Here is a 25,987-nt window from a genome sequence, read left to right on the forward strand (position 1 = left end):
TGTTTTGCAGAAAAACTTGTTAATTACATAAGCATTTTAGCTTGACAACAAAATGCTGATAGTGTTTTCCCCCACCTCACAGGGTTTAATCTTAAAGACACACACACACACACACACACACACACACACACACACACACACACACACACACACACACACACACACACACACACACACACACACACACAACACACACACAAACATTATTTTGAGTTTGGTTTTATTTCTGCTGAATCAGCCATTGCTTGTGGAAAGAAACTCAACTAACTTCAACAAATTTTTTCATTAAAAAATTATATAAAACCAAGCTAATATAAACATATAAACTGCAAAAAGTATATATTTATATATAATTATATGCAAAAATAAACCATATAGTGAGTAGGAGTGGAATCTGTGTTGGTATAATTATTAAACTGAAATACACATAGTAAACATCTTTTTTCACAAGCTTTTACATTAACTCTGGTAGTAAGTTATTAGGTTGTTCTGCACAAAAGCTCAGGTCATGGGCTTGATAATGCTGAACTGACTCTATAGCACCATCCGGACTGGACATTTTTGATGAACTGTTGCATTCCTCAAGCAGATACTCCCTTGGAGTTTTGGAAGCATTTCTTAATCGTTTCCAGACATTTTTGTTTAAAAATATATGCAAAAGAGGATTTATGAAAACATGCATGAAAGCAATACATTCTGTAACCTGAATAGCAAAATCTAAGTGTATGTTAGTGGAACATGTATAAAAAATGTGAAGGTCTTGCAAAGCATGCAAGAAAATTACAACACTGTAGGGGAACCAGAGGAGAAAAAACATGACAGTGAATCCAATTTCATATTTAAACATCTGGAATGTGTTCCTTACCACAGAAACACATGGTAGTCTGATTGAACAAAATATGAGTACCAAAAATGGTATGACAAACCCAAGTATGTTCATCTGAAATCTTACATAGATTTTCCAGCCAACTTTATTGTGGAAATTGAAAGTGCAAATGTTCTGTTCATGGACCTTTTGAGTCTCAACAAAGCTGACATGAACAGCCGCAGCCAAAACTGATAAAAGCCACACCAAAATGCACATAATAGTATTTCTCTTTGGACTGTTGAAGATCCTAATGGTAGAAACAACACATGCAATGTCCATAAATCTTTGCAAGCTCTGACTAGCAACAAAGAGATTGCTGCTATACAAACTCACCATGTAAACCAATGTGATTGCCTTACAGCTTTGATCACCAAAGATCCATTCACTGCTGGCATATACTGCCCAAAATGGAAGGCTCAGTGTAAAAATAAAATCCGATATGACCATGTGCAGAGGCAACACCTTCCTCAGAGTTTTGTATTTGATGAACAATTTTAGGAGGGTTAAATTAGCAATAATGCTCAGTGCACAGGTAATGGAGTAGAATATAGGTAGAAACACATTGCTGAATTCCTTTAGATGTGTCTTCTTGCAGAGTCCATATTCTTCATGTCCTTCTGCATTATAATAGTCCTCATAATTGCTGCTGTCCTCTGAGTTTAAAACATCCATGGTTTGAAATCAATTCTAAGTCAGAAAATCCCTTTAACTTAAGAGTACTTTCACATAAGTACGGCACTCAGGATACTTGCCCATAAAAGTGTTCAATTTCATTCTTCAGGAAAATCCCAGTCTCTAAATCCAACAGCCGTAAGCATGGAAAATATCCTTGGAATGCTAATACTAACACAATGCATCTGAGACGTAGTGTGCAGTTTTTAAAGTACATTTTTTTAGAGCAGACTATATCAACAATAAGAGAGGAAACTTGCTTGGGAGGAGCAGGATATGGGCATATCACTGACAAACACACATTAAATGCAACAGTAATTTTGTTTTTCTGGTGTGTTCACTCTAATGAAAAAAATAGTATACTTAAGCACAATTTGTGCTTTAGTATAACTAAATGTATTTGTGGCCCACTATAAATACTATAAATATTTAAAGTCTGTTTTGTACTAATTTTGTACTAAATGCATTTTATATTTACATTTTACATTTACATTACATTTACATTTGTACAAATGCATTTATTCAACGAAAGTTGTATTTAATATTCTTTTCAATTACACTGCAAGAGTGTTGAACATACATTAATATTATACTGACAACAAACTTTTATTGCTTTTAAAACACATTGCATTCCAAGTAAACCAACGCATTCTCACCCCAAGGCGTCACTAAAATGACAATTTTGACCATGCTTCAATATTCGACGCTTTAGGCACCCTTTAGCGTCAGTTACATGACGCGATCCTAGGGCGTCATCTTACTGACGCTTTACCTAAGCGTCAGTTAGATGACGCGGGTAGGTTTAGGTCTGGGGTAGGGTTAGGATTAGATAGCGTCATCTAACTGACGTTAAAGGTAAAGCGTCAGTAAGATGACGCCCTAGGATCGCGTCATGTAACTGACGCTAAAGGGTGCCTAAAGCGTCGAATATTGAAGCATGGTCAAAATGATTCCTAAGGCGTCAGTTTCATGACGCCTAGGGATGAGAATGGGCTGAGTAAACTTGAAGTTTGCTAATGGCATCATTATTTTGTGATTCAAATACAATAAAGTAACCTTTCTAAATAATGGCACAGCTTAAGAATTTGCCTTCTGACATTTTACAGACATACCCAGTATACCAGTAACTCGCATATCCAGAGAACATCAGAGAAAAGTCTCAATATAGGCGGTGGTGCGTGAATACAATAAGTGGTGCGTGAAAATAAACGCGAAATGTTTAGAACACGAAAGTACATTAAACTTGAAGCTGTTAAAGAAATAAAACCAGCAGAAACAACATTAAATATCATCAGCAGAATGTTTTGCTTCCTTTTCCTGACATGATCTTTCATTAAAGCTGCAGGAAGCAATTGCATTAACCGCCTTAAAATTAGATTTCACTTCCGTTTGTTGGTGGCAAAATGTGAACGTGCAGAACTGCTTGTGTTTCAGTGCGTGCAGATGGAATAAAACCAACCATCTGCCGATTGTCTCGGTGTGCTTCGAATCTCAATGTTCTGCAGAACTGTTCCTGATGTAAAACGCCATAAAAAGATTAGGCGGTTTGTAATGTATTGAAGACAGGGAACCACATGTGGTTGAACTGAACTCTCTTTACTTGTATGTCTGTCTAACTCAAAATGGTGACGCATAGCACCTCACAGCGTTCACACAATTACACTACAACATGTACACATATGACATCTCCTTTTTTTTTTCATTAACATAACTAGCACACAACAATAAACTTAAGCTACTCGCAGGACTTGGTACCAAACTGTATTATTCCCGATACCTACTAGGCACTCTGATAGGTCTACCAAATCTTGACAGTCTCTCATTACTCACTGCATGAAATTGACCAATTCTTACAGGTGAACTCTTGGCATTCACAGAAGACGAACAACCTGCACTGGCGTTATCGTCCACATTGTGTTCCTGCTCTAAATTCAGCTCAAAATCTGGTGAAGGAACAGGTAAGTCTTCCACAGCTTCAGTTTGAGGTGAAGGACACATTGTCTCCTTTGTTTTCAGAAAACCTCTTCTATTTCTTCTGAAGATGCGACTGTCTGGTGTTTGAACAATGTAAGATCTTGGTTGTGGAAGTTTGTCGAGAACCACTGCAGGTTGCAATTTGCTATCCTGTCTAATTCTCACTCTTTCATTTTTCTACAATTCAGGTAGCTTTCTTGTCCCACGATCAAAGTATTGCTTTTGCTTGACTTGCCTGTTACTCAGTCTGTTACGGACCTGTCTGAAAACCTTGGGCATCAGCAGTTTCTTTGACACTGGATTCTTTGACTTCAGTCTTCTTCCCATGAGTAACTGTGCAGGGGAAAGGCCTATTCTACTCAACGGTGTGTTTCTATACTCCAGGAGAGCAATGTACGGGTCTCTGTTACTGTCTTGTGCTTTTTTCAGCAGATTTTTTATTGTTTGCACTGCCCTCTCTGCCTGACCGTTTGACTGTGGAAATCCAGGACTTGAGGTAGTATGAATGAACTCCCAGCTGGCTGCAAACACTTGCATTTCAGCACTTACAAACTGTCTACCATTATCTGAAAAGAGTTCATCTGGCACTCCGTGTCTGGCGAACATTGATTAGAGACCCGCAAGTATTTGCTTGCTTGCCATATCATTTAACTTAGCGATTTCGGGGTACTTGGAAAAGTAGTCCACACAGAGGAGGTAATCAGCATCTCTGAAGTGAAACAAATCCATTCCAAGCTTTGACCATGCTCTTTCTGGTACAGGATGTGACACAAGTGGCTCTCTGGAATTGCTGTTTCTGTACTTATTGCAGATGTCACATTTACTGACAATATCTTCAATTTGCTTTGCCATCCCTGGCCAGAACAAGACGTCTCTTGCTCTTTCCTTGCACTTTACGATACCCATGTGTGCTTCATGGACTCTTTCAAGCATTTCATCTCGCATTTTGTTTGGGACTACTAGTTTACCATTTTTGAACAACAGTCCATCTGTGTAACTCAGTTCCTCTCTAAAAGTCCAGTACTGCTGTATAGATTTTTGTACTTGGCTTCTTGAGTTTGGCCACCCTGACTGAACCGCTTCTCTGACTAATCTCAGTTCTTCATCCTCTAAAGTTGCTGACTGAAACTGTTCTCTTTTTTCCTTTGAAACAGGTAATTGGTGAAGTATAAAACTTACTTCTATTTCTTCCTCTTCTCTGCTGTCCTGAGTGCAATGCTCTTGAAGATGCGCTATGCTCAATGCATCCGCAATGTGCAACTCCTTTCCTGGAACACCATCAGGCTATACTTTTGCAGTCTCATCATCATTTTCTGAAGTCTGGATAGAGCTTTATGGAGTGGCTTCTTTAAAATGATCTCCAATGGCTTGTGGTCGGACTCAACCTGAATGCAGCGTCCATACAGATATTGGTGGAATTTTTCACAGCCATGCACAATTGCTAACAGCTCTTTTTCAATTTGTGCATAGTTTTTTTCACAATCTGTTAGTGCTCTCGAGCCGTACGCTACTGGCTGTCCCTCCTGAAGAATCACAGCTCCTAGACCTTCTGAGCTTGCATCCACAGATAATGTAACTGGCTGGCTCACATCATAAAATTTCAACACGGGTGCTGTACTCACTAGCACTTTCAGAGGATTGTAGCTGTCTTGTTGTTCACTCTCCCAATGCCAGAGTGTTTCTACTTCCAGCAGCTTTCTGAGAGGTGCAGTCACTTCTGAAAGATTTGGGATGAACTTTGCTAAGTACTGCAACATGCCTAAGAACCTCTGCAGGGCTGACTTGTCCTGTGGCTCCGGCATCTCAAGAATAGCTCTTACTTTTTCATTGTCAGGTTTCAGTCCGTCTTTGCTCAGCACGTGACCTATGTAGCTGATTTCACTTAGGCCAATCTTGCATTTGTTTCTGTTCAGTTTCAGGTTTATGCTTCTCAGTTTTCCTCAGTCTGCAGTCGTGTGATTCTTTGTCTTCTCCCCACACCAGAATGTCATCCATTACATTAACTACTCCTTCCATTCCTTCCAGATGCTGAGACAAACACCTTTGGAACACCTCTGGAGCTGATGAAATCCCAAAAGGGAGCCTTGTGAAACTGTACCTCCCAAGGGCGTGTTAAATGTACAGAGTTTAGAACTGTCATCATCCAGCCGGATCTGCCAAAATCCCTGATTTGCATCCACCACAGAGAATATCTTGGCTCTGGGCATTTCTGCGACAACTTCCTCAAGCGTTTTAAGAGGATAATGTTCTCTTCGTATTGCTCTGTTTAGATCTTGAGGGTCTATACAGATCCTAATCTTGTTGGGTTTTACTATTGTCACCATACTATTTACCCATTCTGTGGGCTCAGTCTGTTTTTTTATGACACCCATCTCTTCCATACGTTTCAGTTCTCTTTCAATGTCTTTTTTCAAGGCCACTGGAACTTTCCTGGGTGCATGAATCACTGGCATGACCTCAGGCTTTGTCTGGTGTCCATTTGTCTGGTGATGGACCCCCTGGAACACAACCCAGTCCTGTAAACAAATCTTCAAATTCACTCAGAATATCTTTTGATGTGTCTCTTGTTGTTTCATATATCCTTTTTATCACTCCCAAAATGTTGCATGATTCTCTTCCCAGAATTGCACAGGCATTTTTCTCTATGACCTGAAATTCAAGAGTGTACAGCTTGTCTTTGTACTGGCATTGCAGGCGTTGCTGACCCAAGGGCGACATCTTGTGGCCTGAATACGTCACTAGTTTACATCCTGATTTTCTTATGTCATTTCTGTCAACCTTTAATGCATCCAGGTCTCGCACTGATATGACATTACAGTCTGCACCTGTATCTAACTTTACAACCAGCTTCTGGTTGTTTACCTTGAGGTTTTCAGTCCACTGTTGTACTCCAGTTAGTTCTTTCATTTTCAGTTCATCACTGATTTGATACATTTCAGTCTCCATCTCAATGGCTCCAAGAAACATTTCATCGTCTTGATCGATTCCATGAATTCTTTGTTGTTTCTGTTTGTGCACGAGTCATGCACTTCTTTGCATAATGATTCTTTTTGTGGCAGGCTTTGCATATCTGTCCGTATGCAGGGCATTTTTTTGGTTCGTGTTTGTATCCACATCTCGTGCATTCTCCTAATGACCTCTTTGGCTGAATAAATTCTTTTCCCTTTTTCACATTCTTCTGTTTGTGAATTTTGTGCACTGGGATTTCAATTTCTTCTTGCAGTGATTTTAATTGGTTTTGACTCACTTCAGTGGCACGGCAAATATCCACTGACTTACGCAGGGTTAAATCGGGTTCCCGTAACAACCTGCCTCTGATCTGGTCATTAGTTATCCCACAAACAATTCGGTCCCTTATCAGTGACTCGGTAAGTTCTCAAAATTCACAATCCTTCGCTTTATTCTTTAAGTCTGTCACATAAGCATCAATCGACTCTGTTTGGCCTTGTGCTCTAATAAAGAACAAATGTCTCAGGTATGTCAGGTTTTTTCGTGGTTCGCAGTATTTGGCAAACAGCTCTTTTAATGTCTCGAAGTCGTCAACATCATCATCAAATGTTAACGTGTTGAATACCTTGATTGCATCGTCTCCTGCGACGTGCAGAAAAGTGGCACACTTTATTTTTTCCGACTTCTCTGAGATTCCACTCGCGATAAGATACAGTTCAAATCGCTGGATCCAACCTCTCCAGTTTTCGGCTTGGTTTCCTTCTAAGCACAGAACTCCCAGGGGCTTCAGGTGATCCATAACTTATAATTTTAACCACTTCTGACACCATGTAATGTATTGAAGACAGGAAACCACATGTGGTTGAACTGAACTCTCTTTACTTGTATGTCTGTCTAACTCAAAATGGTGATGCATAGCGCCTCACAGCGTTCACACAATTACACTACAACATGTACAGATAATACATGACAGGTTTAACGGTCTCGCATTACGCAGCGGATTTAAATGTGACGCATGTATTGAAATTATTTTAATACATTTTACGTTGTTACTTTTTATCCAGTTAATGTTTGTGAATTTGTGTGACATAACTTTGTGTGTAATTTTTAAGGACTAGTCAGGATCATTTTAATAATTTGTTTAATAATTCATTATATTTTGACATTTCAATCTACATTTCAAAGTGCAAGCTATTAAAGTACCATTAATCGGAAAAGTGTATTACAGTAGGTACATTGAAGTGTATTAGGAATACATTAAAGTAATAAAACTTCTTATCAGGTACTTGAATTTCTGTCCCCATTTCAAACTGACCATATGTTGTTTTCTTTATTTGCCATAATTACATATATTTAGGCTACTTTTGTAACTACTTTCTATATGTATATAGATATACGGAATGCTTTGATATATCTCTGCTTTGCAACCATGCAAAATATTGAAAAGTGATATAGAAATAATTTGAATTGAATTAAACAGCCTATAGGCTACTTGATATTCAAAGTGTGGGTACATTTTTGAAAAGGTTTAATGTCATAATTATAAAGCTTACTTCATGATTATTCTTTTTTTTTTCAACTCTAAACACATATCCTTTAAACTTTTATATACTATTTTCAACAGGTAGAACTCAAATACAGTTCGTTGTATTGTGCATTTAATCATAACAGGTCAACAGAGGATTCAACAAAAGTAAATTACTGAAATAGTACTTAAATACAGAGGTGTAAAGTCCAGGGGTCAGAAAGTAAAAGTCCTGCCATATTATGTGTATTCCACCCAAGGCCGGCGCTATGGGTGGGCCTTAGGGGGCCGGGCCCGCCTAGAGAGCTCCTGTGCCCCCCCCCCCCTCCATCCAATTTGCATTTAATAAATTATTTTAATAATAATAATTTACGTGCAGTATTTATATATTTATTGATGTGTATTTAAGTGCAATGTTTGACTCATAGGCTAATCTTATAAAAAAAACTCCCGGAAGTTAGACTGATTGTTTACAAAAAAGGGGTTTCCCGCTGAGCCGCTCTGACCGCAGCATCTCGGTAAAGTTTTTTTTTTTTTTTTTTTTTTTTTTTTTTTTTTTTTATTAAACAAAAAGCACAGGGGATACAAGTATCAAGCACAAAAAGTAAAAATAAAAACAAGTTATAAAACTCAAAGTAAAGCAAGGCAGTAGATAAGGGATAGTTTATACGTGATAAAAAATAATAAAAATAAATATATCTATATATCTATATCTATATCTATATATATATATATATACATAAAATTATAATTCACAAACCAATCATAGAAACTACACAACCAAAAAATTATACAAGTATAATAAAAAAAAAAAAATAAAAAAAAAAATTAAAAAAAGTAATCTTCCGAAAAACAGGAGATAATTTATAATGAAACCACAATTTCTTTAAGCAACAAAGAAGTTTTAGCAGCTTTCTTATTAGCTGATAAACAAAGAGAGTCATAAAATAATTTTAAATCAACACAAAAAAGTCTAAAATTGGGCTTAGAATCAGTTACCTTACACTTGTGAAGATGAAACTCGCCACATAAAGTAAGCAGTTTTAATCTGTCATCCATCTCCTTTGACCCGGAGTCCCAAATCAAAAACAACACATTTGTAACTTCAAAAGTAAAGAGTTTGTAATAAGCAGAAAAAATAAGCCAAGCTACCTTCCTCCAAAACTCCCTTGAATAATCACATTCAAAAAACAAATGTGGTATTGTTTCAAGATTAGAGTAACAGAATGTGCAGTGTGAAGAGATGTCCAACTTAAATTTAGAAAGAAGAGAGTTACAGGGATAGTAATTATGCAGAATTTTAAAGTGAAGCTCTTTCCACTTGTTAGGTAACAGAAACTTATTAATGCCAGTCCATATATTAATAATAGAAAGAGAAGGATAATTTAATTTCCATTTGAAAAAAGCTTTGGGATGACAGCTGATCTTCCTAATAAGAGATCTTCTAATCCAGAAATTGTTACATTTGACATTGGAAAGCTCCAAACCTCCAATAGACAACTGGGGCATTTCACAAACGGATACTCTGTAGCTACAGTATGACCTAACCAAGTGCAAAAGTTTAGGTGAAATAGAATTAATAACCCAGTTATAAACTTTAGGTGTGGAATCCACTCCAAAAAGGTTGATAAATTCATTGTAGGAATAAAAGCTGCCATCCTCCTTTAATAAATCCAAAACAAAAATAACACCTTTGTCAACCCAATCCTTAATAAAGATAGATTTTTTTCCACGCAGCACATTCTGATTGTTCCATAAAATACTCCTATGAGGGGAAAAATTGTGGCAAAAGGCAAGCTTACAGGCCTCCAAGGCTTGCTTATGAAAATTAGCAAGCTTGAACGGAAGTTTGTTGCATTTAAAATCGCAGGATAATATAAAATGTAACCCCACACATTTTTCAAAGATAAATTTAGGTATGTGAAACCATAACAGATTAGAATCAGCATTTAGGCAGCGTTTAATCCAACCGATCTTAAAAACCTGATTGAGAGTACTAAAGTCCAAAGCATTCACACCTCCCTCCAAAGTATTTCTTATCAGAGTCATCCTTTTAACACACTCAGTTTTATTTTTCCACAAGAATTTAAATAATACAGAGTCGATAGATGAGCAAGTCTTCGGGTTGACATATAAGGACAAGGCTGGGTAAACAATCCTAGAAATACCCTCAGCTTTAGAAATCAAGACACGACCATAGATAGTTAAATTTCTTTGTAGCCAGCAATTGAAGATATTCTTTAATTTTTTTGTCCATTGTGAAAAATTATCTAAAATTCTATCTTTGGGTGATTTACTTATTAAAATGCCTAAATATCTTACATTATTTTTTACCTCAATACCTTCTATATGATCTTTTTCAAGACTGTGAATAGGTAGAATTTCACTTTTATTTCGATTAACAGTGAGACCAGAAGCCTTAGAAAATGTTTTTAAAGCTTCCAAAATAACAGGAACCTGTTTCTCATCATTTAAAAACAGACAGGTGTCATCCGCCAGTTGACTAATTAGAAAAGTGTGTTCAGCTACAACAATACCCTGAACATCTACACAGCGAGTCATAAAAATATTAAGAAACTCTGTGACTAATAAAAACAAAAAAGGTGAAAAAGGACAGCCTTGTCTGATGCCCCTGCTAATCGTAAACCGGGGAGAAACACCATTCACCAAAGATACATTGCTGTTAATATTTTTGTAAAAAGTCTGAACTATTCTAATAAAGGAAGAGCCAAAACCAAATTTGCGCAAAGATTCAAACATAAACTCATGCTCAACCGTGTCAAAGGCCTTATAAAAGTCTAAAAATAAAATGATTGCACTATCCTTGATCAATTCATTATAATCTAAAATATCTAAAACAAGTCGAATGTTATTTGCTATATGCCTGCCTTTCATGAAGCCAGATTGGGAAACTGAGACAAGTTCTTCTAAGCATGGTTTCAGTCTATTTGCATAAATGGAAGCTAACAGTTTATAATCCGAATTAAGTAAAGTGATTGGGCGCCAATTATCTAAATATGAAGAATCTTTGTTAGGCTTTGGGATTAAAGTGATCAAGCCCTGCTTCATGGACTCAGTTAATTCACCTTTCTTTATACAATCTTTAAAAACTTCCAAAACAAGATTTTTTATGTCTTGCCAAAAGGTCCTATAAAATTCAAAAGACAATCCATCTGGACCAGGGCTTTTATTGAGGGGGGCTTTCTGGATAATCATATCCAACTCTTCCATAGTCAAATCCATCTCACACGACGACCGATTTCCATCACTTATAATAGGTGTGAATGCTTGAACCCTCTCAAAAAAACTATCAGCACACTGAGGATTAAATGAAGAAGAATAAAGCTGTGAATAAAAATTGGAAACAAAATTAGAAACTCTAGCTTCATCTGTAACCAAATTGCCCTCAATATTTAGAGAAAATATTTTCTTAGAATTCCCTCTTTTCTTTTCTAAATTAAAAAAATATGCTGAATTTTTTTCTCCGAATTCTAGCCACTTTACTCTGGCTCTAATAAAGGCACCCTTAGCCTTTTCAGCATACAAGTTATTTAATTCTTCTTTAAGGTTGTGCAGTTTTACTTTATCATCTTCACTTGTCTGTTGATTGCCTAAAATTATATTCATTTCGTTTAATATAGAGGTATATTTTAAAGATTTTGCCTTTGCTAACTGTTTACTAAACCGAATAGAGAATTCCCTACACTCGTATTTAAACATTTCCCAATTAGAAGTTAGTGAGACACCAGGTTTTGTTTTAAAATCTTCAATGATGCTCTTAATACCTAAACAATAAGAGGGGATATGTAGTAGAGAACAATTTAGTTTCCAATATCCAGGGTTTCTGTGACAACTAGTACCAGAATCAGATAAAATAAGATCGATAAAAGAATGATCTGTGAGGGGAGCAGGACAGATACTACTGGACCTAATAAAAGAAGACATAAAGTCTGATGTAAGCCAGTAATCTATACGCGATTTTCTCGAGAGATCTTTACTAAACCAAGTATATGAACAGTTTTTATCATGCATAAACCTGTAAGCATCCAAAAGAGAAAGGTTTCTACAAAAATCATTAATAATAGTGTTACATCTGCATGACTCTCGTTTTGGCGGAAATCTATCCAGACATAGGTCAGGAGCTTCATTAAAATCTCCTCCAACTATTACTGCAGCAGATGGATATTTACATTTTAAATCAAGAATTTTAGAAGACAGATCCTGAAAAAATAAGCTATTTTGTGTATGATTATTAAAACCATAAACATTAACCAAGATAAAGAAAAAATCCCCTAGAAGAATGACAGCAATTATCCATCTACCCTTGTCAGATGAAAAGGACTGCAGAATCGAGCCACTAAAATTACGGTCAAATAAAATCAAAACTCCAGCGGAGTGATTAGTACCATGACAAAATAAACCCTTGCTAGCACTACCCCACTGATTGCGCCAAAAGGTTTCATCTTCAGAACAAGAATGTGTTTCTTGAAAAAAATAAACATCCCTTTTCTGTGACGTACAAAATAAAAATAAAGCCTTGCGTTTAGATAAATCACGAATCCCCCTTACATTAAGAGAAAAACAAGACAATTTAACCGGCATATGAACAGTAGCCTAACAGAAAAATAAAAATAAAAATAAAAAGTACTATACAACTATTGTAACAAAGTTATGAAATATACAGAATACAAATAAAGTGCAAAACTTGAAAATTATCCATACCCCTCAATAACGGTTTAGGCTTCTGTTATGACCCTTTGCTTACCTTAACATATTAATGTTCTTACATATTTGTCAGCTTTTGCGAATGTCAATAATTATTTCGCCAAACAAAAGTTCTTCAGACAAAAACGGCATTGAGCATCCCTGCATATCCTCTCGACCTCCAACCTAAAACAATCAGACATCGTCCGCAGAAATCCTCCTTCCATCCACGATAGCAATTGGGCCCCTAAAGCCAGCACGGCGACCCTCCTTTCGAGCTTTCTCCACCAAAGGCCACAGCTTGTTCCGTGCTTCCTTCGTCCTCTGCGTCAGGTCCTCTGAGATCCTAATCTTCTTCTGTTTGAGCACTTCTGATCTTCTTGCATCAGCCCAGATACGATCTCGGTGAGACCGAGAGAGAAATTGTACAATTATCGTGCGAGGGCGTGCATTGCCCAATTTAGGGCCAAGCCTGTGCGCAACATCAATCGAAGATTGCAGAACATCTGCTAAGCCTGGTGACACCTGAAGAAAAATGTCCATTATTACCATCTTGACATTCTCCCCATCTTCCTCCAGCACACCCGAAATCCTCAGATTCCAACGCCTTTTGTAGGCATCCAGCTCATCCACTTTGTCCCATAAGAGTAGTTATACGATTCACCTTATGTCAAAATGATTTATGACCCTATGATTGACAGGTGGGCGGGGCTAACCTTTGACCTTCCGGAGGGTGTTCCGGAGGTCCTTTGATGTAGGGATTAACCTTTGACCTTCCGGAGGGGTTGTTCCGGAGGTCGCTTAATTTAGGGATTAACCTTTGACCTATCGATCGATCAAGTTGACAGTACATTCCGGAGGATGTTCCGGAGGTCCTTTAATGTAGGGATTAACCTTTGACCTATCGATCGATCAAGTTGACAGTTGTCTTTACCCTATTGACCTTTGTATGATATATGAAGTTGCCAGTTGTCTTTGCCAGTTGTCTTTGCCCCATTGATTTTGACCTATTGACCCCGGGGGGAAATAACTTCTTGGTGTGGGAAATCCCCTCCGTGTCGGGGTGAGAAAATAATTTTTCTAATGTCGCATATAGATTAAAATAGATTAGAATTACAAAAGTAAAATCATCTTACCGTTTCACTATGGTGAAGAATTGGATTAAAGTTGACAGTCTCCGCACTGTGTGTGTGCGTCTGTCTGTGAGTGTGTGCGTGTCATCCGATATCCTGGCATTCCTGAGCACGCTATATAAATGGGGATAGTGAGAAAATATCTCCCAGTAACTAAAGTTGAAACACATTCTGTTCTTTAAAAAGTATATAAATGAAATGGTTAATACAATATCTTTTCAAAACAAAAATAAATATCTTACTAAAAATCTACTGAAGCAGTCATTTCAGATTAAATAAGTTTAAAGTTTTTAAACACTCTGTGTTTTGACACTCTGTGATTCAGAGTGGTGGAGGAGTGTGTGTGTGTGTGTGTGTGTGTGTGTGTGTGTGTGTGTGTGTGTGTGTGTGTGTGTGTGTGTGTGTGTGTGTGTGTGTGTGTGTGTGTGTGTGTGTGTGTGTGTGTGTGTGTGTGTGATGACACCCTCCCTCCCCTCAGTCTCTCAAACACCAGCGCATGACAGGCATGGTCTCCGCGCTAAGTGTGTGCGTCTGTCTGTGAGTGAGACACCACCCTATTCCTGCACCCCCTGCTGGGGGGTGAAAGTGAGAAAATATCTCCCAGTAACTAAAGTTGAAACACATTCTGTTCTTTAAAAGTATATGAATGAAATATTTATAAAATTTACATTTAGTCATTTACAAATATAATATTTTCACACTAACTAAAGTTGAAAACGTTCTGTTCTTTACAAGTATATATGAAACGGTTATAACATTTACATTTAGTCATTTACAAATATATTATCTTCACCCTAAGTAGAGTTGAAATACATTCTGTTCTTTAAAAGTATATAAATGATATGATTATATCGTTCATTTTAAAAATAACCATCTTTTCTAAATTTACTGAAACACAGTGCACCAATTAGTTTTGTTTTAGATGAACACAAAATAAAGAAAATCATCTTACATTTTCAGAGAATTGAAGAAGTAAATCCCAACACATCATTGTCCTTTTAACGTATGAATGTATTTACAAAGATGCAATAAGTTTAAAGTTTTGATACAAAATATCCCTGAGTGTTTTTCTCCCACACCAGCGTTTGTGACACTCTGTGATTTAGAGTGGTGGAGGAATGTGTGTGTGTGTGTGTGTGTGTGTGTGTGTGTGTGTGTGTGTGTGTGTGTGTGTGTGTGTGTGTGTGTGTGTGTGTGTGTGTGTGTGTGTGTGTGTGTGTGTGTGTGTGTGTGTGTGTGTGTGTGTGTTCAGCCAGCAGTATGAGACGTTGAGGATGTTTTGTTAGTGTTAATCTTAAAAGTTAATGTTAAAAATAAAAGATAATTTAAATTCAATTCAATGAATTATTTAAAGTCTTAATAAAAACGTTGTAATACAGTCGTATCTTCTATTTATCTTTTGAAGATTACTGTAATGATTTTATTTAACGGTGACCTAAAGTATAATTTTTATTAATATAGCCATAATGATTTTTTAATCAGCATATTTAATCCCGTACACAAACACAGAAAACGTCTCGGTTACGTATGTAACCCTAGTTCCCTGATAGGGAACGAGACGCTGCGTCAAACGCTGCGGGAACGCCCCTGCGTTGTGCGTCATGAAGCACGTATGGAATCAGCCCAATGGAGAGATGAAACGTCATAGGCGGGTGACGTCATCGACCAGGAAACTATAAAGCACCCCAAAAACACAAGCGCATTAGCTTCTGATAGGCTTGAAGGAAGCGCTAACGGGAGTGCCGGGAGTATGGCGGAGCGACGCAGCGTCTCGTTCCCTATCAGGGAACTAGGGTTACATACGTAACCGAGACGTTCCCTTTCAAGGGAACTTCGAGCTGCGTCAAACGCTGCGGGAACGCGAATACCCACGTCGCCATAGGACCAAATGACCGTCATGTGAGACTAGCGCACAGAGGACGAGAGCACCTGTGCCCCAGGGGTAGAGCTTAAGTCTAGGTCATAGAACTTAATAAAAGTATGCGGTGAAGACCATCCAGCCGCATCACAAACATCACTCAGGGAAACCCCCGACAAAAGAGCTTTAGAAGCAGCCATACTCCTGGTAGAGTGAGCTCGGACAACCAAAGGTGAAGGCTGGCCAGCCGACTCATAAGCAAGTGAGATAGCCTCAACCACCCACTTGCTCATTCTCTGTTTAGACGCCGGACACCCTTTCCTGGGTGGCCCGAAACATACAAAAAGTTGTTCTGATTTCCTCCACAGGGCAGCTCTGTGGACATAAGCGTCTAATGCCCTAACAGGGCAGAGTGAATTAAGTTTCTCCTGGTCCGATGACATAAATGGAGGAGGACAGAAAGCCTGCAGAACCGTAGGTCTAACAATATTAGTAGGAACCTTAGGAACGTAACCTGGTCTAGGATGCAGAAAAGCTTTAACCATGCCAGGTGCAAATTCCAGGCACGAGGGTGAAACCGACAGAGCCTGCAAATCTCCGATTCTTTTTAGTGAAGAGATAGCAAGCAAAAAGATAGTCTTAAAAGTGAGAAACTTCTCGGGAACTTCTTCGATAGGTTCAAAAGGAGCTAGGGAAAGACCTTCTAATACAATGGCCAGATCCCAAGTCGGCACCCTCGTACGAACTGCTGGCCTCAGCCTCAAAGTGCCACGGAGGAAACGAGTTATAAGCGGGTGTCTCCCAAGAGAAACTCCACTGAAAGGGACGTGGTAAGCAGCTAGTGCCGCCACATACACCTTTAGTGTGGAGGGGGATAACCCTGTGGAGAAGCGCTCCTGCAGGAATTCCAGCACTGCACCCACTGGGCAGTTAACTGGGTCCTGCAGGTGTTCTCCACACCAAGAAGTGAAAAGTTTCCACTTCAAGGCATAAAGCTTCCTCGTGGATGGAGCTCTGGAGTTAAGAATGGTCTCAACAACCTCGGTTGAGAGACCGGAGTCTATGAGCTGGGCCCCCTCAGAGGCCAAGCCCACAGTTTCCACAATTCTGGGCGGGGGTGAAGTATCGTGCCCCCCGCCTGGGAGAGTAGATCCCTCCTGACCGGGAGCTCCAAAGGAGAACCGTCCAGGAGAGAAATCAGGTCCGCAAACCATACTCGGGCCGGCCAGAACGGGGCTACTAGTAGTAGACTGACCCCGTCCCGGCGGACCCTCTCCAGAACTCCTGGTAACAGAGCAATCGGGGGAAAGGCGTACAGACGTGACCTCGGCCACGGCTGCACCATAGCATCCAACCCCAGGGGGGCTGGAAGAGTGATGGAGAACCACCGATGACAATGAGTGGTCTCCTTGGAAGCGAATAGGTCCACCTCGGCGCGACCGAAACTCAACCAAAGGAGCTCCACCACCTCGGGGTGGAGTCTCCATTCCCCTGGCCTCGGCCCCTGCCTCGACAGGGAGTCTGCTACCACATTCAAATACCCAGGGAGATACATTGCTCTCAGAGATAGTAGCTTCCCTTGGGACCACAGGAGGATCTGACGGGCCAACTTGTAAAGCCGGCGAGACCGCAGGCCCCCCTGATGATTTATATAAGAGACCACCGACGTGTTGTCTGATTGAACTAACACATGATGGCCTCTCAGGTCTGTTAGGAAGTGTTTCAGAGCCTGAAACACAGCCAACATCTCTAGACAATTTATGTGCCACGAAAGATGATGATCCTGCCACAGACCTTGGGCTGGGCGACCACTCATGACCGCCCCCCACCCTGTGAGGGAAGCATCCGTCGTTAGCGTTATGCGACGACAAAGAGCCCCCAGCACAGGACCTTTGGATAGGAACCAAGTTTCTCTCCACATGACCAGAGCACGAAGGCAGCGCCGCGTGACTTTGAACGTGCGGAGCGGATTTCCCCTCGGGGAGAATCCCTTGGTCCTGAGCCACCACTGTAGCGGTCTCATGTACAACAGGCCGCAAGGTATAACGTTGGACGCTGCTGCCATCAGACCCAACAGTCTCTGAAACTGCTTGACAGTGAGTAGCTGGCCTAGCTTCACTTGTTTCACAGCTGAGAGAATCGAAGCGATGCGGGTCGGAGAGAGTCGCGCCCGCATCGATACCGAATCCCAAACGACACCCAGAAAAGTGGTCTTCTGGGAAGGAGATAATACACTTTTCTTTGCGTTCAGCCTCAACCCCAACTTTCTGATATGAGCGAGGACGACATCTCGATGCCGAACCGCCATCTGCTCGGTCTGAGCTAAAATCAACCAATCGTCGATGTAATTGAGAATACGAATGCCCTGAAGCCTCAGAGGCACTAGTGCTGCATCCATGCATTTCGTGAAAGTGCGGGGAGATAAAGCTAGGCCAAACGGAAGAACCTTGTACTGGTACGCCTCGCCCCCGAAGGCGAACCTCAGGAACTTCCTGTGTTGTGGAAGGATGGACACATGGAAGTATGCGTCCTTCAGATCTATCGTGACAAACCAGTCCTCGGACCTGATTTGAGACACGATCTGCTTGATAGTGAGCATCTTGAATTTTAGCTTCCCTACCGAGCGATTCAATATGCGCAGGTCTAAAATTGGACGCAACCCCCCATCCTTCTTTGGAACGATGAAATATCGGCTGTAATAACCTGACTCCAAACTGGGAGGAGGAACCCGTTCTATAGCCTCTTTTTGAAGGAGCGTTTTCACCTCTTGTTCCAATACCAGAGCCTGCTCGGGGCCCACCACTGTGTGCAGAACCCCTCTGAATTTTGGTGGACGACACCTGAACTGGATAGCATAACCCTTTTCTACTGTCTGCAGGACCCAATGAGATATTTTTGGAAGGCTTTTCCACTCTGCCAGAAATTCTACTAAGGGTACCAGCCTCTCGAGACTGGCCTCTGGTGTAACTTGAGCAGCAGACGCAGCGCCCTGTAACGGCGCACCGGCAGGGAACAACTGGTCTGACCGCTCTGAGACCCTCCTCAGAGGGAGCGAGCGTCCCTCGGGAAAGCGCTCGCTGGGATCGTCTGTGCCCCGGCATAAAGGCGGGGTTGGCAGAACGAGCCCCTGAGGGCACCGAGGAGGAATGGGCACCGTAAAAAGAGGTGAACACCTTTCCGCCTCGGTGGGGACCACCCTCAGCATCCTGAACGGCTTGGCGTCAGGACTTCTTCTTAGCCGAAGCCTTCTTAGCCAATATAACTGTCCTCAGATCAGTTCTACTGGGAGAAGGCTTCGGCTGAGAGTGTCGCGGCTGAGCCCACTGTCCAGCAGGGGGAGCACGAGACGCGACACTCTGCCTCTGCTGCGCTCTATGTGATGAGCTCGAAGACGGCCGGGGCTGCTCCCGCCCAGCAGCCCCAGGGACATGAACTTTAAGGGGAAGAAACTTTTTAAAAGCTGCAGTTTGTTTCTTTTCTTCTTGGAATTTATCGATAACTGAATTCACAGCATCACCAAACAACCCCATGGGAGAAAGAGGAGCATCTAAAAGAAAAGCTTTTTCTCTCTCTTTAATATTAGTCTGATTTAACCACAAATGTCTTTCTGCGGCCACCAGAGCTGCCATAGAACGACCCATTAATTTGGCCGATTCTCTGGTGGCACGCAGGGATAAATCAGCAGCCTGACGCAGTTCACGAACTACGTCAGTACTGACCTCCTCACTCTCACTCATGTCCCTTAGCAGATCAGCCTGGTATGCCTGCAAGATTGACATAGTATGCAGACATGACGCAGCCTGACCTGCTGCCGAATATGCTTTACCCACTAAAGCCGAAGTGTTTCTTAAAGGCTTGGTGGGTAATGCCGGTGCCTTAAAAGATGATGCTGCTTCGGGGGAGAGATGGCTCGCAAGCGTCTCTTCCACACGAGGCAAAGCACCATAACCATGAGCCTTGGCTCCCATAATATTAGCGTATGTTGAAGTCTGGGGACTAAACACTCTATATGACACCGGTTTTCTCCATGATTTCGACACCTCGGTGTGGAGATCATGGAAAAACGGCAGGCACCGGCGTGGAGGCTGCACACGTGACGGCAAAAATCTCTCATCCAACTTTGATTTAGAAACAGACTCCTGTCTAGTCACTGGCCATTCAATATTAAGTTTTTCAACAGCTCTTGTTAACACCTCCATAAGCTCATCACTCTCAGGAGTGTGGGGTGGCGAATCCTCCACATCTCCCTCAACACTAACAACATCAAGTTCCTCAGAACTGGATAGCATTGGTGCCTCAGCCCGAGCGGAAGAAACCGCAGCGCGTGCTTCCGAACCCGGGACTGAGGCACTGGATCTCACAGGTGAAGGGAGAGATAAGGCAGAGCCCGTCTCAAACCCCGCTGTGAGATCCATCTGCGATCCCCACGATAAGCGCCGCCGCTCTGCCTCGGCAGAAGCGGGACCCGAACCGCGGGGAGCGCGCACCGAACCGCTCTCCTCAAAGAGCGACCGGCGGGAGCGGAGCGTCCTGAACGGCAAACGCTCGCAATGCTCACAGTCTGCTCCCTCGAGAGCAAACTGGGCATGCTGAACTCCCAAACAAACAACACAAAGATCATGTGTATCCCCGCTCGTTAAATAACGCGAGCAGGGAGGAACACACTTTCTAAACTGCTGTTCGTCCGCCATAATCTCTCAATATATATATATATAGGGATAAATTGTTTGTGTGGTGCAGGGTATGTAAGACAGACAATATCACACAGGGACAGATTCACATGTAGCGCGACTGAAAGCACAGAAGCTAATGCGCTTGTGTTTTTGGGGTGCTTTATAGTTTCCTGGTCGATGACGTCACCCGCCTATGACGTTTCATCTCTCCATTGGGCTGATTCCATACGTGCTTCATGACGCACAACGCAGGGGCGTTCCCGCAGCGTTTGACGCAGCTCGAAGTTCCCTTGAAAGGGAACAACATCTTTACATTGTTTTTACATACATTGCACTCACACTAACTCAGTTCCATAAATTAACTAATCTCCATATTTAAATTAAATGATTATAAATATAGAATAATAACAAGTATGTTACTAAAATGAATTCAAACAATTTAAACATAGTTTTAGCTAAATGAATTTATATAAAAAAGTATATAAAAATACCTTACATTTTCATAGTGCCGAAGATGTAGTTCTTTATGCAATGATAAAAACAATCCAAAGTCATAAACAAAGCCCTCCTGGTTCCTTCAGTGATAAACTACAGGGTGAAATGAATGCATGACCCCCGAGATACAGGACAGATGAGCCTCTGGGACACAATTTCATAGCATATGTAAAGTTAGTCTGCTTTCCAAAGTTTTATTCATACTAAATTCATTTCAAAATCTTAAAAGCTTAAATTAGATCTTTTAAAATTAAAAGACTGTTTAAATCAAAGCTTTAACGTTTTATTAAAATTGTATCTTCTATTTATTTTCTTAGAAGACGTATGTATGATATAAATGATTTTACATAAATTTAACCTAAGCTATTATTTTTACTAAAGCGTCTGTTCAAAAAATAAAGCAAAAACCGTACTTTGGTATCTTAGTCAAAAATATTTCAAACAGTATTTTTTGTCCATGCCGCATGAAATATGTTGTCAAAGTTTGTCACAATGTTTTTTTGTAGTTGTTGTTTTTGTTTTTAAGAAATCCCAGGACTCTACATTGCTCTTATTTAGATTAAGTTGTATCATTTAGAAAACCACTGTACATTTTCAGAGACGCGATGTACCTTTTTTGGTCCATCACACAGCATATTTAATTTTACTCCTCTTAATTCAAAGCATGATCTTACTTTTTCTATGGTAGCTATATGATCTATTGCACGTATAAGGTGTATATCATTTTTTACTTTTCTTGTATCTCCCAAACTATCCTTAATCAGTGTGGAAACACACAGGGTGAAACCCTTTACTGAGAATATACTATCGGTTATCTACTCAAAATATATGTAGAACTTTAAAATGTTAGCATTTGTTGATGCGACAGTTTGTCTGTAGGCTGCATGAACAGCCTTTGGGAGAGCAGCTGATGATACTATATAGCAGGAAAACATGCCCTTTGACCTCCTCCATTTTGGAGGCTTTTTTGTTAAAGACCCAACAATTTAGTCCTTAAAGTAGTCCTATAGTAATTTATTGCCATGTGTAACCTGAAAAAAAAAAAACTGAAAGAACATTGTGGACACGCAGCTCTGACGTTTTCCAAGAGTATTTTGCCCAGCCTCTTCTTTATAAAAAGTCAAGACAAATCATTTCTGGACCAAAAACTTTTGCACCCTCACTCCTCTTACCACCTCATCAAAAGACATGTCTAAAAGTGAGTATTGTCTCTATAATTCATTTATGCTACGGTGTTTTATTTAAAAAGATTGTTTATACATAAGGAAAAGACGGTATAATTCATTAGTGTTTTAAACGTACTATTGCTGTTTAGCTTACCCTCTAGCATGCTTTGTTGCTCTTACACATTGTTATATGTTCTATATCAAATGTTTTTGGCATCATATATGTTTCAGAAATATATATATATATATATATATATATATATATATATATATATATATATATATATATATATATATATATATTTCCCCCCCCATCCAAGCACATTTTACTGTAGTTGGCCGCTGCCGGGTTTCCATAAAGGACTTTTAAAATAAATGTTTTAAATATTATTTAGATTATATTTGTCAGACATGGTTATATGTGCATAGGCCTATTTAATTATTTAATCTGTATTTTATTCCTCTTCAGCTACTTACTTTTTAAATTTCGGTAGGCTACTTTTTAATTCTTCCTTTACTTTGTCTTTGATTTTAACTTTTAGCACTTTGCATGATAAAATTGTTTAAAATGTAAGCTGTAAATATGAATGGCACAATGTGATAACCAAAATATATAAAAGTTAAGTCAAAGCTATTTATATAGCCTAGCGTTTTTCACATTCTCATAATTTAGTTATACATTCTGACGCTGGGACACTGTCAAGCGTCTTCTTTCAGATGGTTCAATATTTATGATATTATGCTCCCCTGAATGGAAAAGAACTGTAAACTTCATCATTGTACTGTAATGAACTGCGTTACTGCCTATAGGATGATTGCATGATTTTTTTCCATTTAAAATAACATGGTCTTTCCTTTTCTCTCTCTCTCTAGAGACAGCAAACACTGCAGGACGACCGGACATCCAAGTAACATGTTAGTGTGGTTTATATTTATTTTTAATGAGAAACATTATAGAGTGCAACAGGCGTTTTCTGGAAGTAAAAACACTTCCGGTAACCAGCGACTGTGAAAAAGGGGGCAGGTACTCTATTGGGTGTATAATGAACAATTGACAGATGAAATGACAGATATTTTATGTAAACAGGCAAAATCTCTTCATCTGATGGTGGCCATGTGTTTTCGCCTATCATAACTGGTTTAACTCATGGCTCCTCCTTTGAGATCAACATAACTTCTGACGAATCAAGTGTACCGGCACATTGTAAGTGTAATAAAACAGTTTCGCCTATGTATTAAATTAATCTTAATTAAGCAGTCCGAGTTAACTATTTGGGACCAATTGGAAATTTACATTCTGATCTAACAGCGTCATGTACAAATTTGTCATGCTCCTGGATTATTTTACTATACTACATTAGCCTTTTATTTACTGATGATTTTATCAAAGCGACGAATTAACTCAATTCATGGTTGCAATAATAAAATAAATGAACAATTGACAGATGAACTGACAGATATTTTATGTAAACAGGCAAAATCTCTGCATCTGATGGCGGCCATGTGTTTTCGCCTATGATAACTGATTTAACTCATGGCCCCCCCTTTGAGATCAACATAACTTCTGACGAATCAAATGTACCGGCAAATTGTAAGTGTGATGCATGAAAAACTATTAAAACAGTTTCGCCTATGTAATGTATAAAATTAATCTTAATTAAGCAGTCCGAGTTAACTATTTGGGACCAATTTTAAGGAAAGTTACATTCTGATCTAACAGTATCATGTACAAATTTGAAATATTTTGGTACTATTGAATCAAGTTAAGTCATGATGAATTTATCTTATCTGGTGTCATGCTCCTGGATTATTCAGAATTGTAACTATAGCCTTTTATTTTACGGCACTTATTTATTTTACTACAGATTTTATCAAAGCCAAATACTGTCCAAAAGGGGCGACTGGGAAAGAAGAGAAACAGGTCAATACAAGGTTAGATTCAATCTTTATATTCTTTCCCCATTTTGCCTTCATTTTCCTTTTCCTGTTTTAATTTTTCTATTTTTATATTCTCAGATCATCAAGGGTTTCTGAAAGCAAACACCAGTCAGTTGGTTGAAAATATGAAGAACATTGATCCAATCATTGACGATCTTGACTTGCACAATGAATCAGTTGCAAATGTGTGAGCGAATCCAACACGCCGGATGAAGATGAGGGAACTGCTGGACTGTGTGATGAAGATGAGGGAACTGCTTGACTGTGTGAATTGTGAAAGCATTGCCAAGGAGCTGGTCAATGCTTTGTGCAAGCCCATCATCAAAATGTTTTAACATATCGTAAATTTCAATTGTTTGATAAATTATCTAACGATTATACCTAACTATCAGCAGTTATATGTGAAACGAGCTCAGTCGCATTAGAGATGGATTCTTGTTTATATTGAACCGCATGTTTAACAGCTCTAGGGTTCTTAAATTGTTTACCGCGGTTTCATTTTGAACAACACTATCGTAACACTTATCGTATCGCCGGGTGTGATTGTAATGTTTTGTATGGTGTTTTTCTTTACACTTTCCCCCTGGATATCTGGTTCCTACAGTTAGCGGTAATGTTAGTCAACTCTATGTCTTCTCTTTGTTCATATACGACATTATTCGCATGAATTGGCGTGATTTAATAAAATGACGGTTTAAACCATCATCTTCGCTTGAGACATTTACATTATATTTTATGGTTTACAGTATATTTTACAGTATTTTACAGTATATTATACCATCCTAGTTTTAAATAGCGCTTAAATGTATATTTTACCCCTTTATGCGGCTACAGAACACCGCACAAGGATCTCTGAAATGTTTTTTGTGTAAAACATCTATGTAGATCTATCTATGTTTTTAAAAATACACCGAAACAAAGAATGAATACATCTTTCTATAAGTGACCCTCAAAACACAGTGTATCCGTGTACGATGATTTATCAGAAAATTACTTTTTCTGAATAATCTCACCAAGTGCGGGTGCTTGATAACTATTGAACAACCCTGAATTCGGTTACTCAATAATGCGCTAAAGGTCTATAACTGAACTTTAACATCTTAATAGTTGGTAAAAGTTCACTTAAAGTCTGCGCAAAATAAAATACATCCTAGCTACTTTCTAAACAGAGTTTATCGCGATCCATTCACCCATCCATATGTTTTGAACTTTTAATCAACATTTTGTTGGAAAACAACTGGTGGATTTACTCAACTTTTTATGTCAACAGGTTCTGCATAGCGGGGTAACGTCGCATTTAATTAACATTGTTTATTTCAGTAAACTTAAGTTTATTACATAAGATTAATTCAATGCCATTTAGTTGAATCAGGTTAACATTCTTAATTTAGTCCAAAACTATTAAGTTCAAATAATCCAATTGTTTCGTTTATTTAGGGATAGTGTTCAACAACCTTTACAAATATATCTAATAATAAGATAACCTTTTACAAAATCTTTACTCGGTAAAGACTCTTATTGGTTTTGTCGCATCCAATGCATCCCCAAAGTAGTTGTTTTTATAATGATTAAAACCGCTTTAATTATTATTATCATGGTCTACACTTTATGGTAAAACACTAACATATCAGAAACTCTTTTAAATATAAACATTAACATGTTTTTATCTTGCTGTTAAAACACATAAATAACGTTTTATTTCAAATGTACACCCCTATACAGCATGATGGGATGGGGAAATCCACAGGCTCACTGAAATATTTAATCTCTGAAATATTCTCATCTAGTATTTATTCATTAAATTATTAATGCGCAAGAATCAAGACTTATAATACCATTTTATTATAAAATTGTGAAACTCCAAAGCTCCGACACGGTCGCAAAGAATGATGAGTTAAGCGGTACAATCTTTTATTTCAACAGTATTTTTCTTTACAAAATGATGATAGACCGACATTAAATATACATAAAGTAGACGATAACTCCATTTATTTGTGATCCAACCAGAATAGAAAGTCTCGGCACGCTACCA

General features: G+C 39.2%; 1 protein-coding gene across 1 annotated transcript; it reads right to left on the minus strand.

The window, feature by feature from the left end:
• Nucleotides 1-254: 254 nt before the first annotated feature.
• On the minus strand, nucleotides 255-1,556 carry LOC143707034 (atypical chemokine receptor 2). Its single transcript, XM_077199991.1, has one exon. It carries the CDS (start codon nucleotides 1,538-1,540, stop codon nucleotides 455-457), a length of 1,086 nt encoding a protein of 361 aa, XP_077056106.1. The 5' UTR covers nucleotides 1,541-1,556; the 3' UTR covers nucleotides 255-454.
• Nucleotides 1,557-25,987: the final 24,431 nt, after the last annotated feature.

The sequence above is a fragment of the Siphateles boraxobius genome, unplaced genomic scaffold, assembly GCF_051911475.1.
Source record: "Siphateles boraxobius isolate OS27281-9 unplaced genomic scaffold, OSU_SipBor_1 1, whole genome shotgun sequence".
Lineage (NCBI taxonomy): Eukaryota > Metazoa > Chordata > Actinopteri > Cypriniformes > Leuciscidae > Siphateles > Siphateles boraxobius.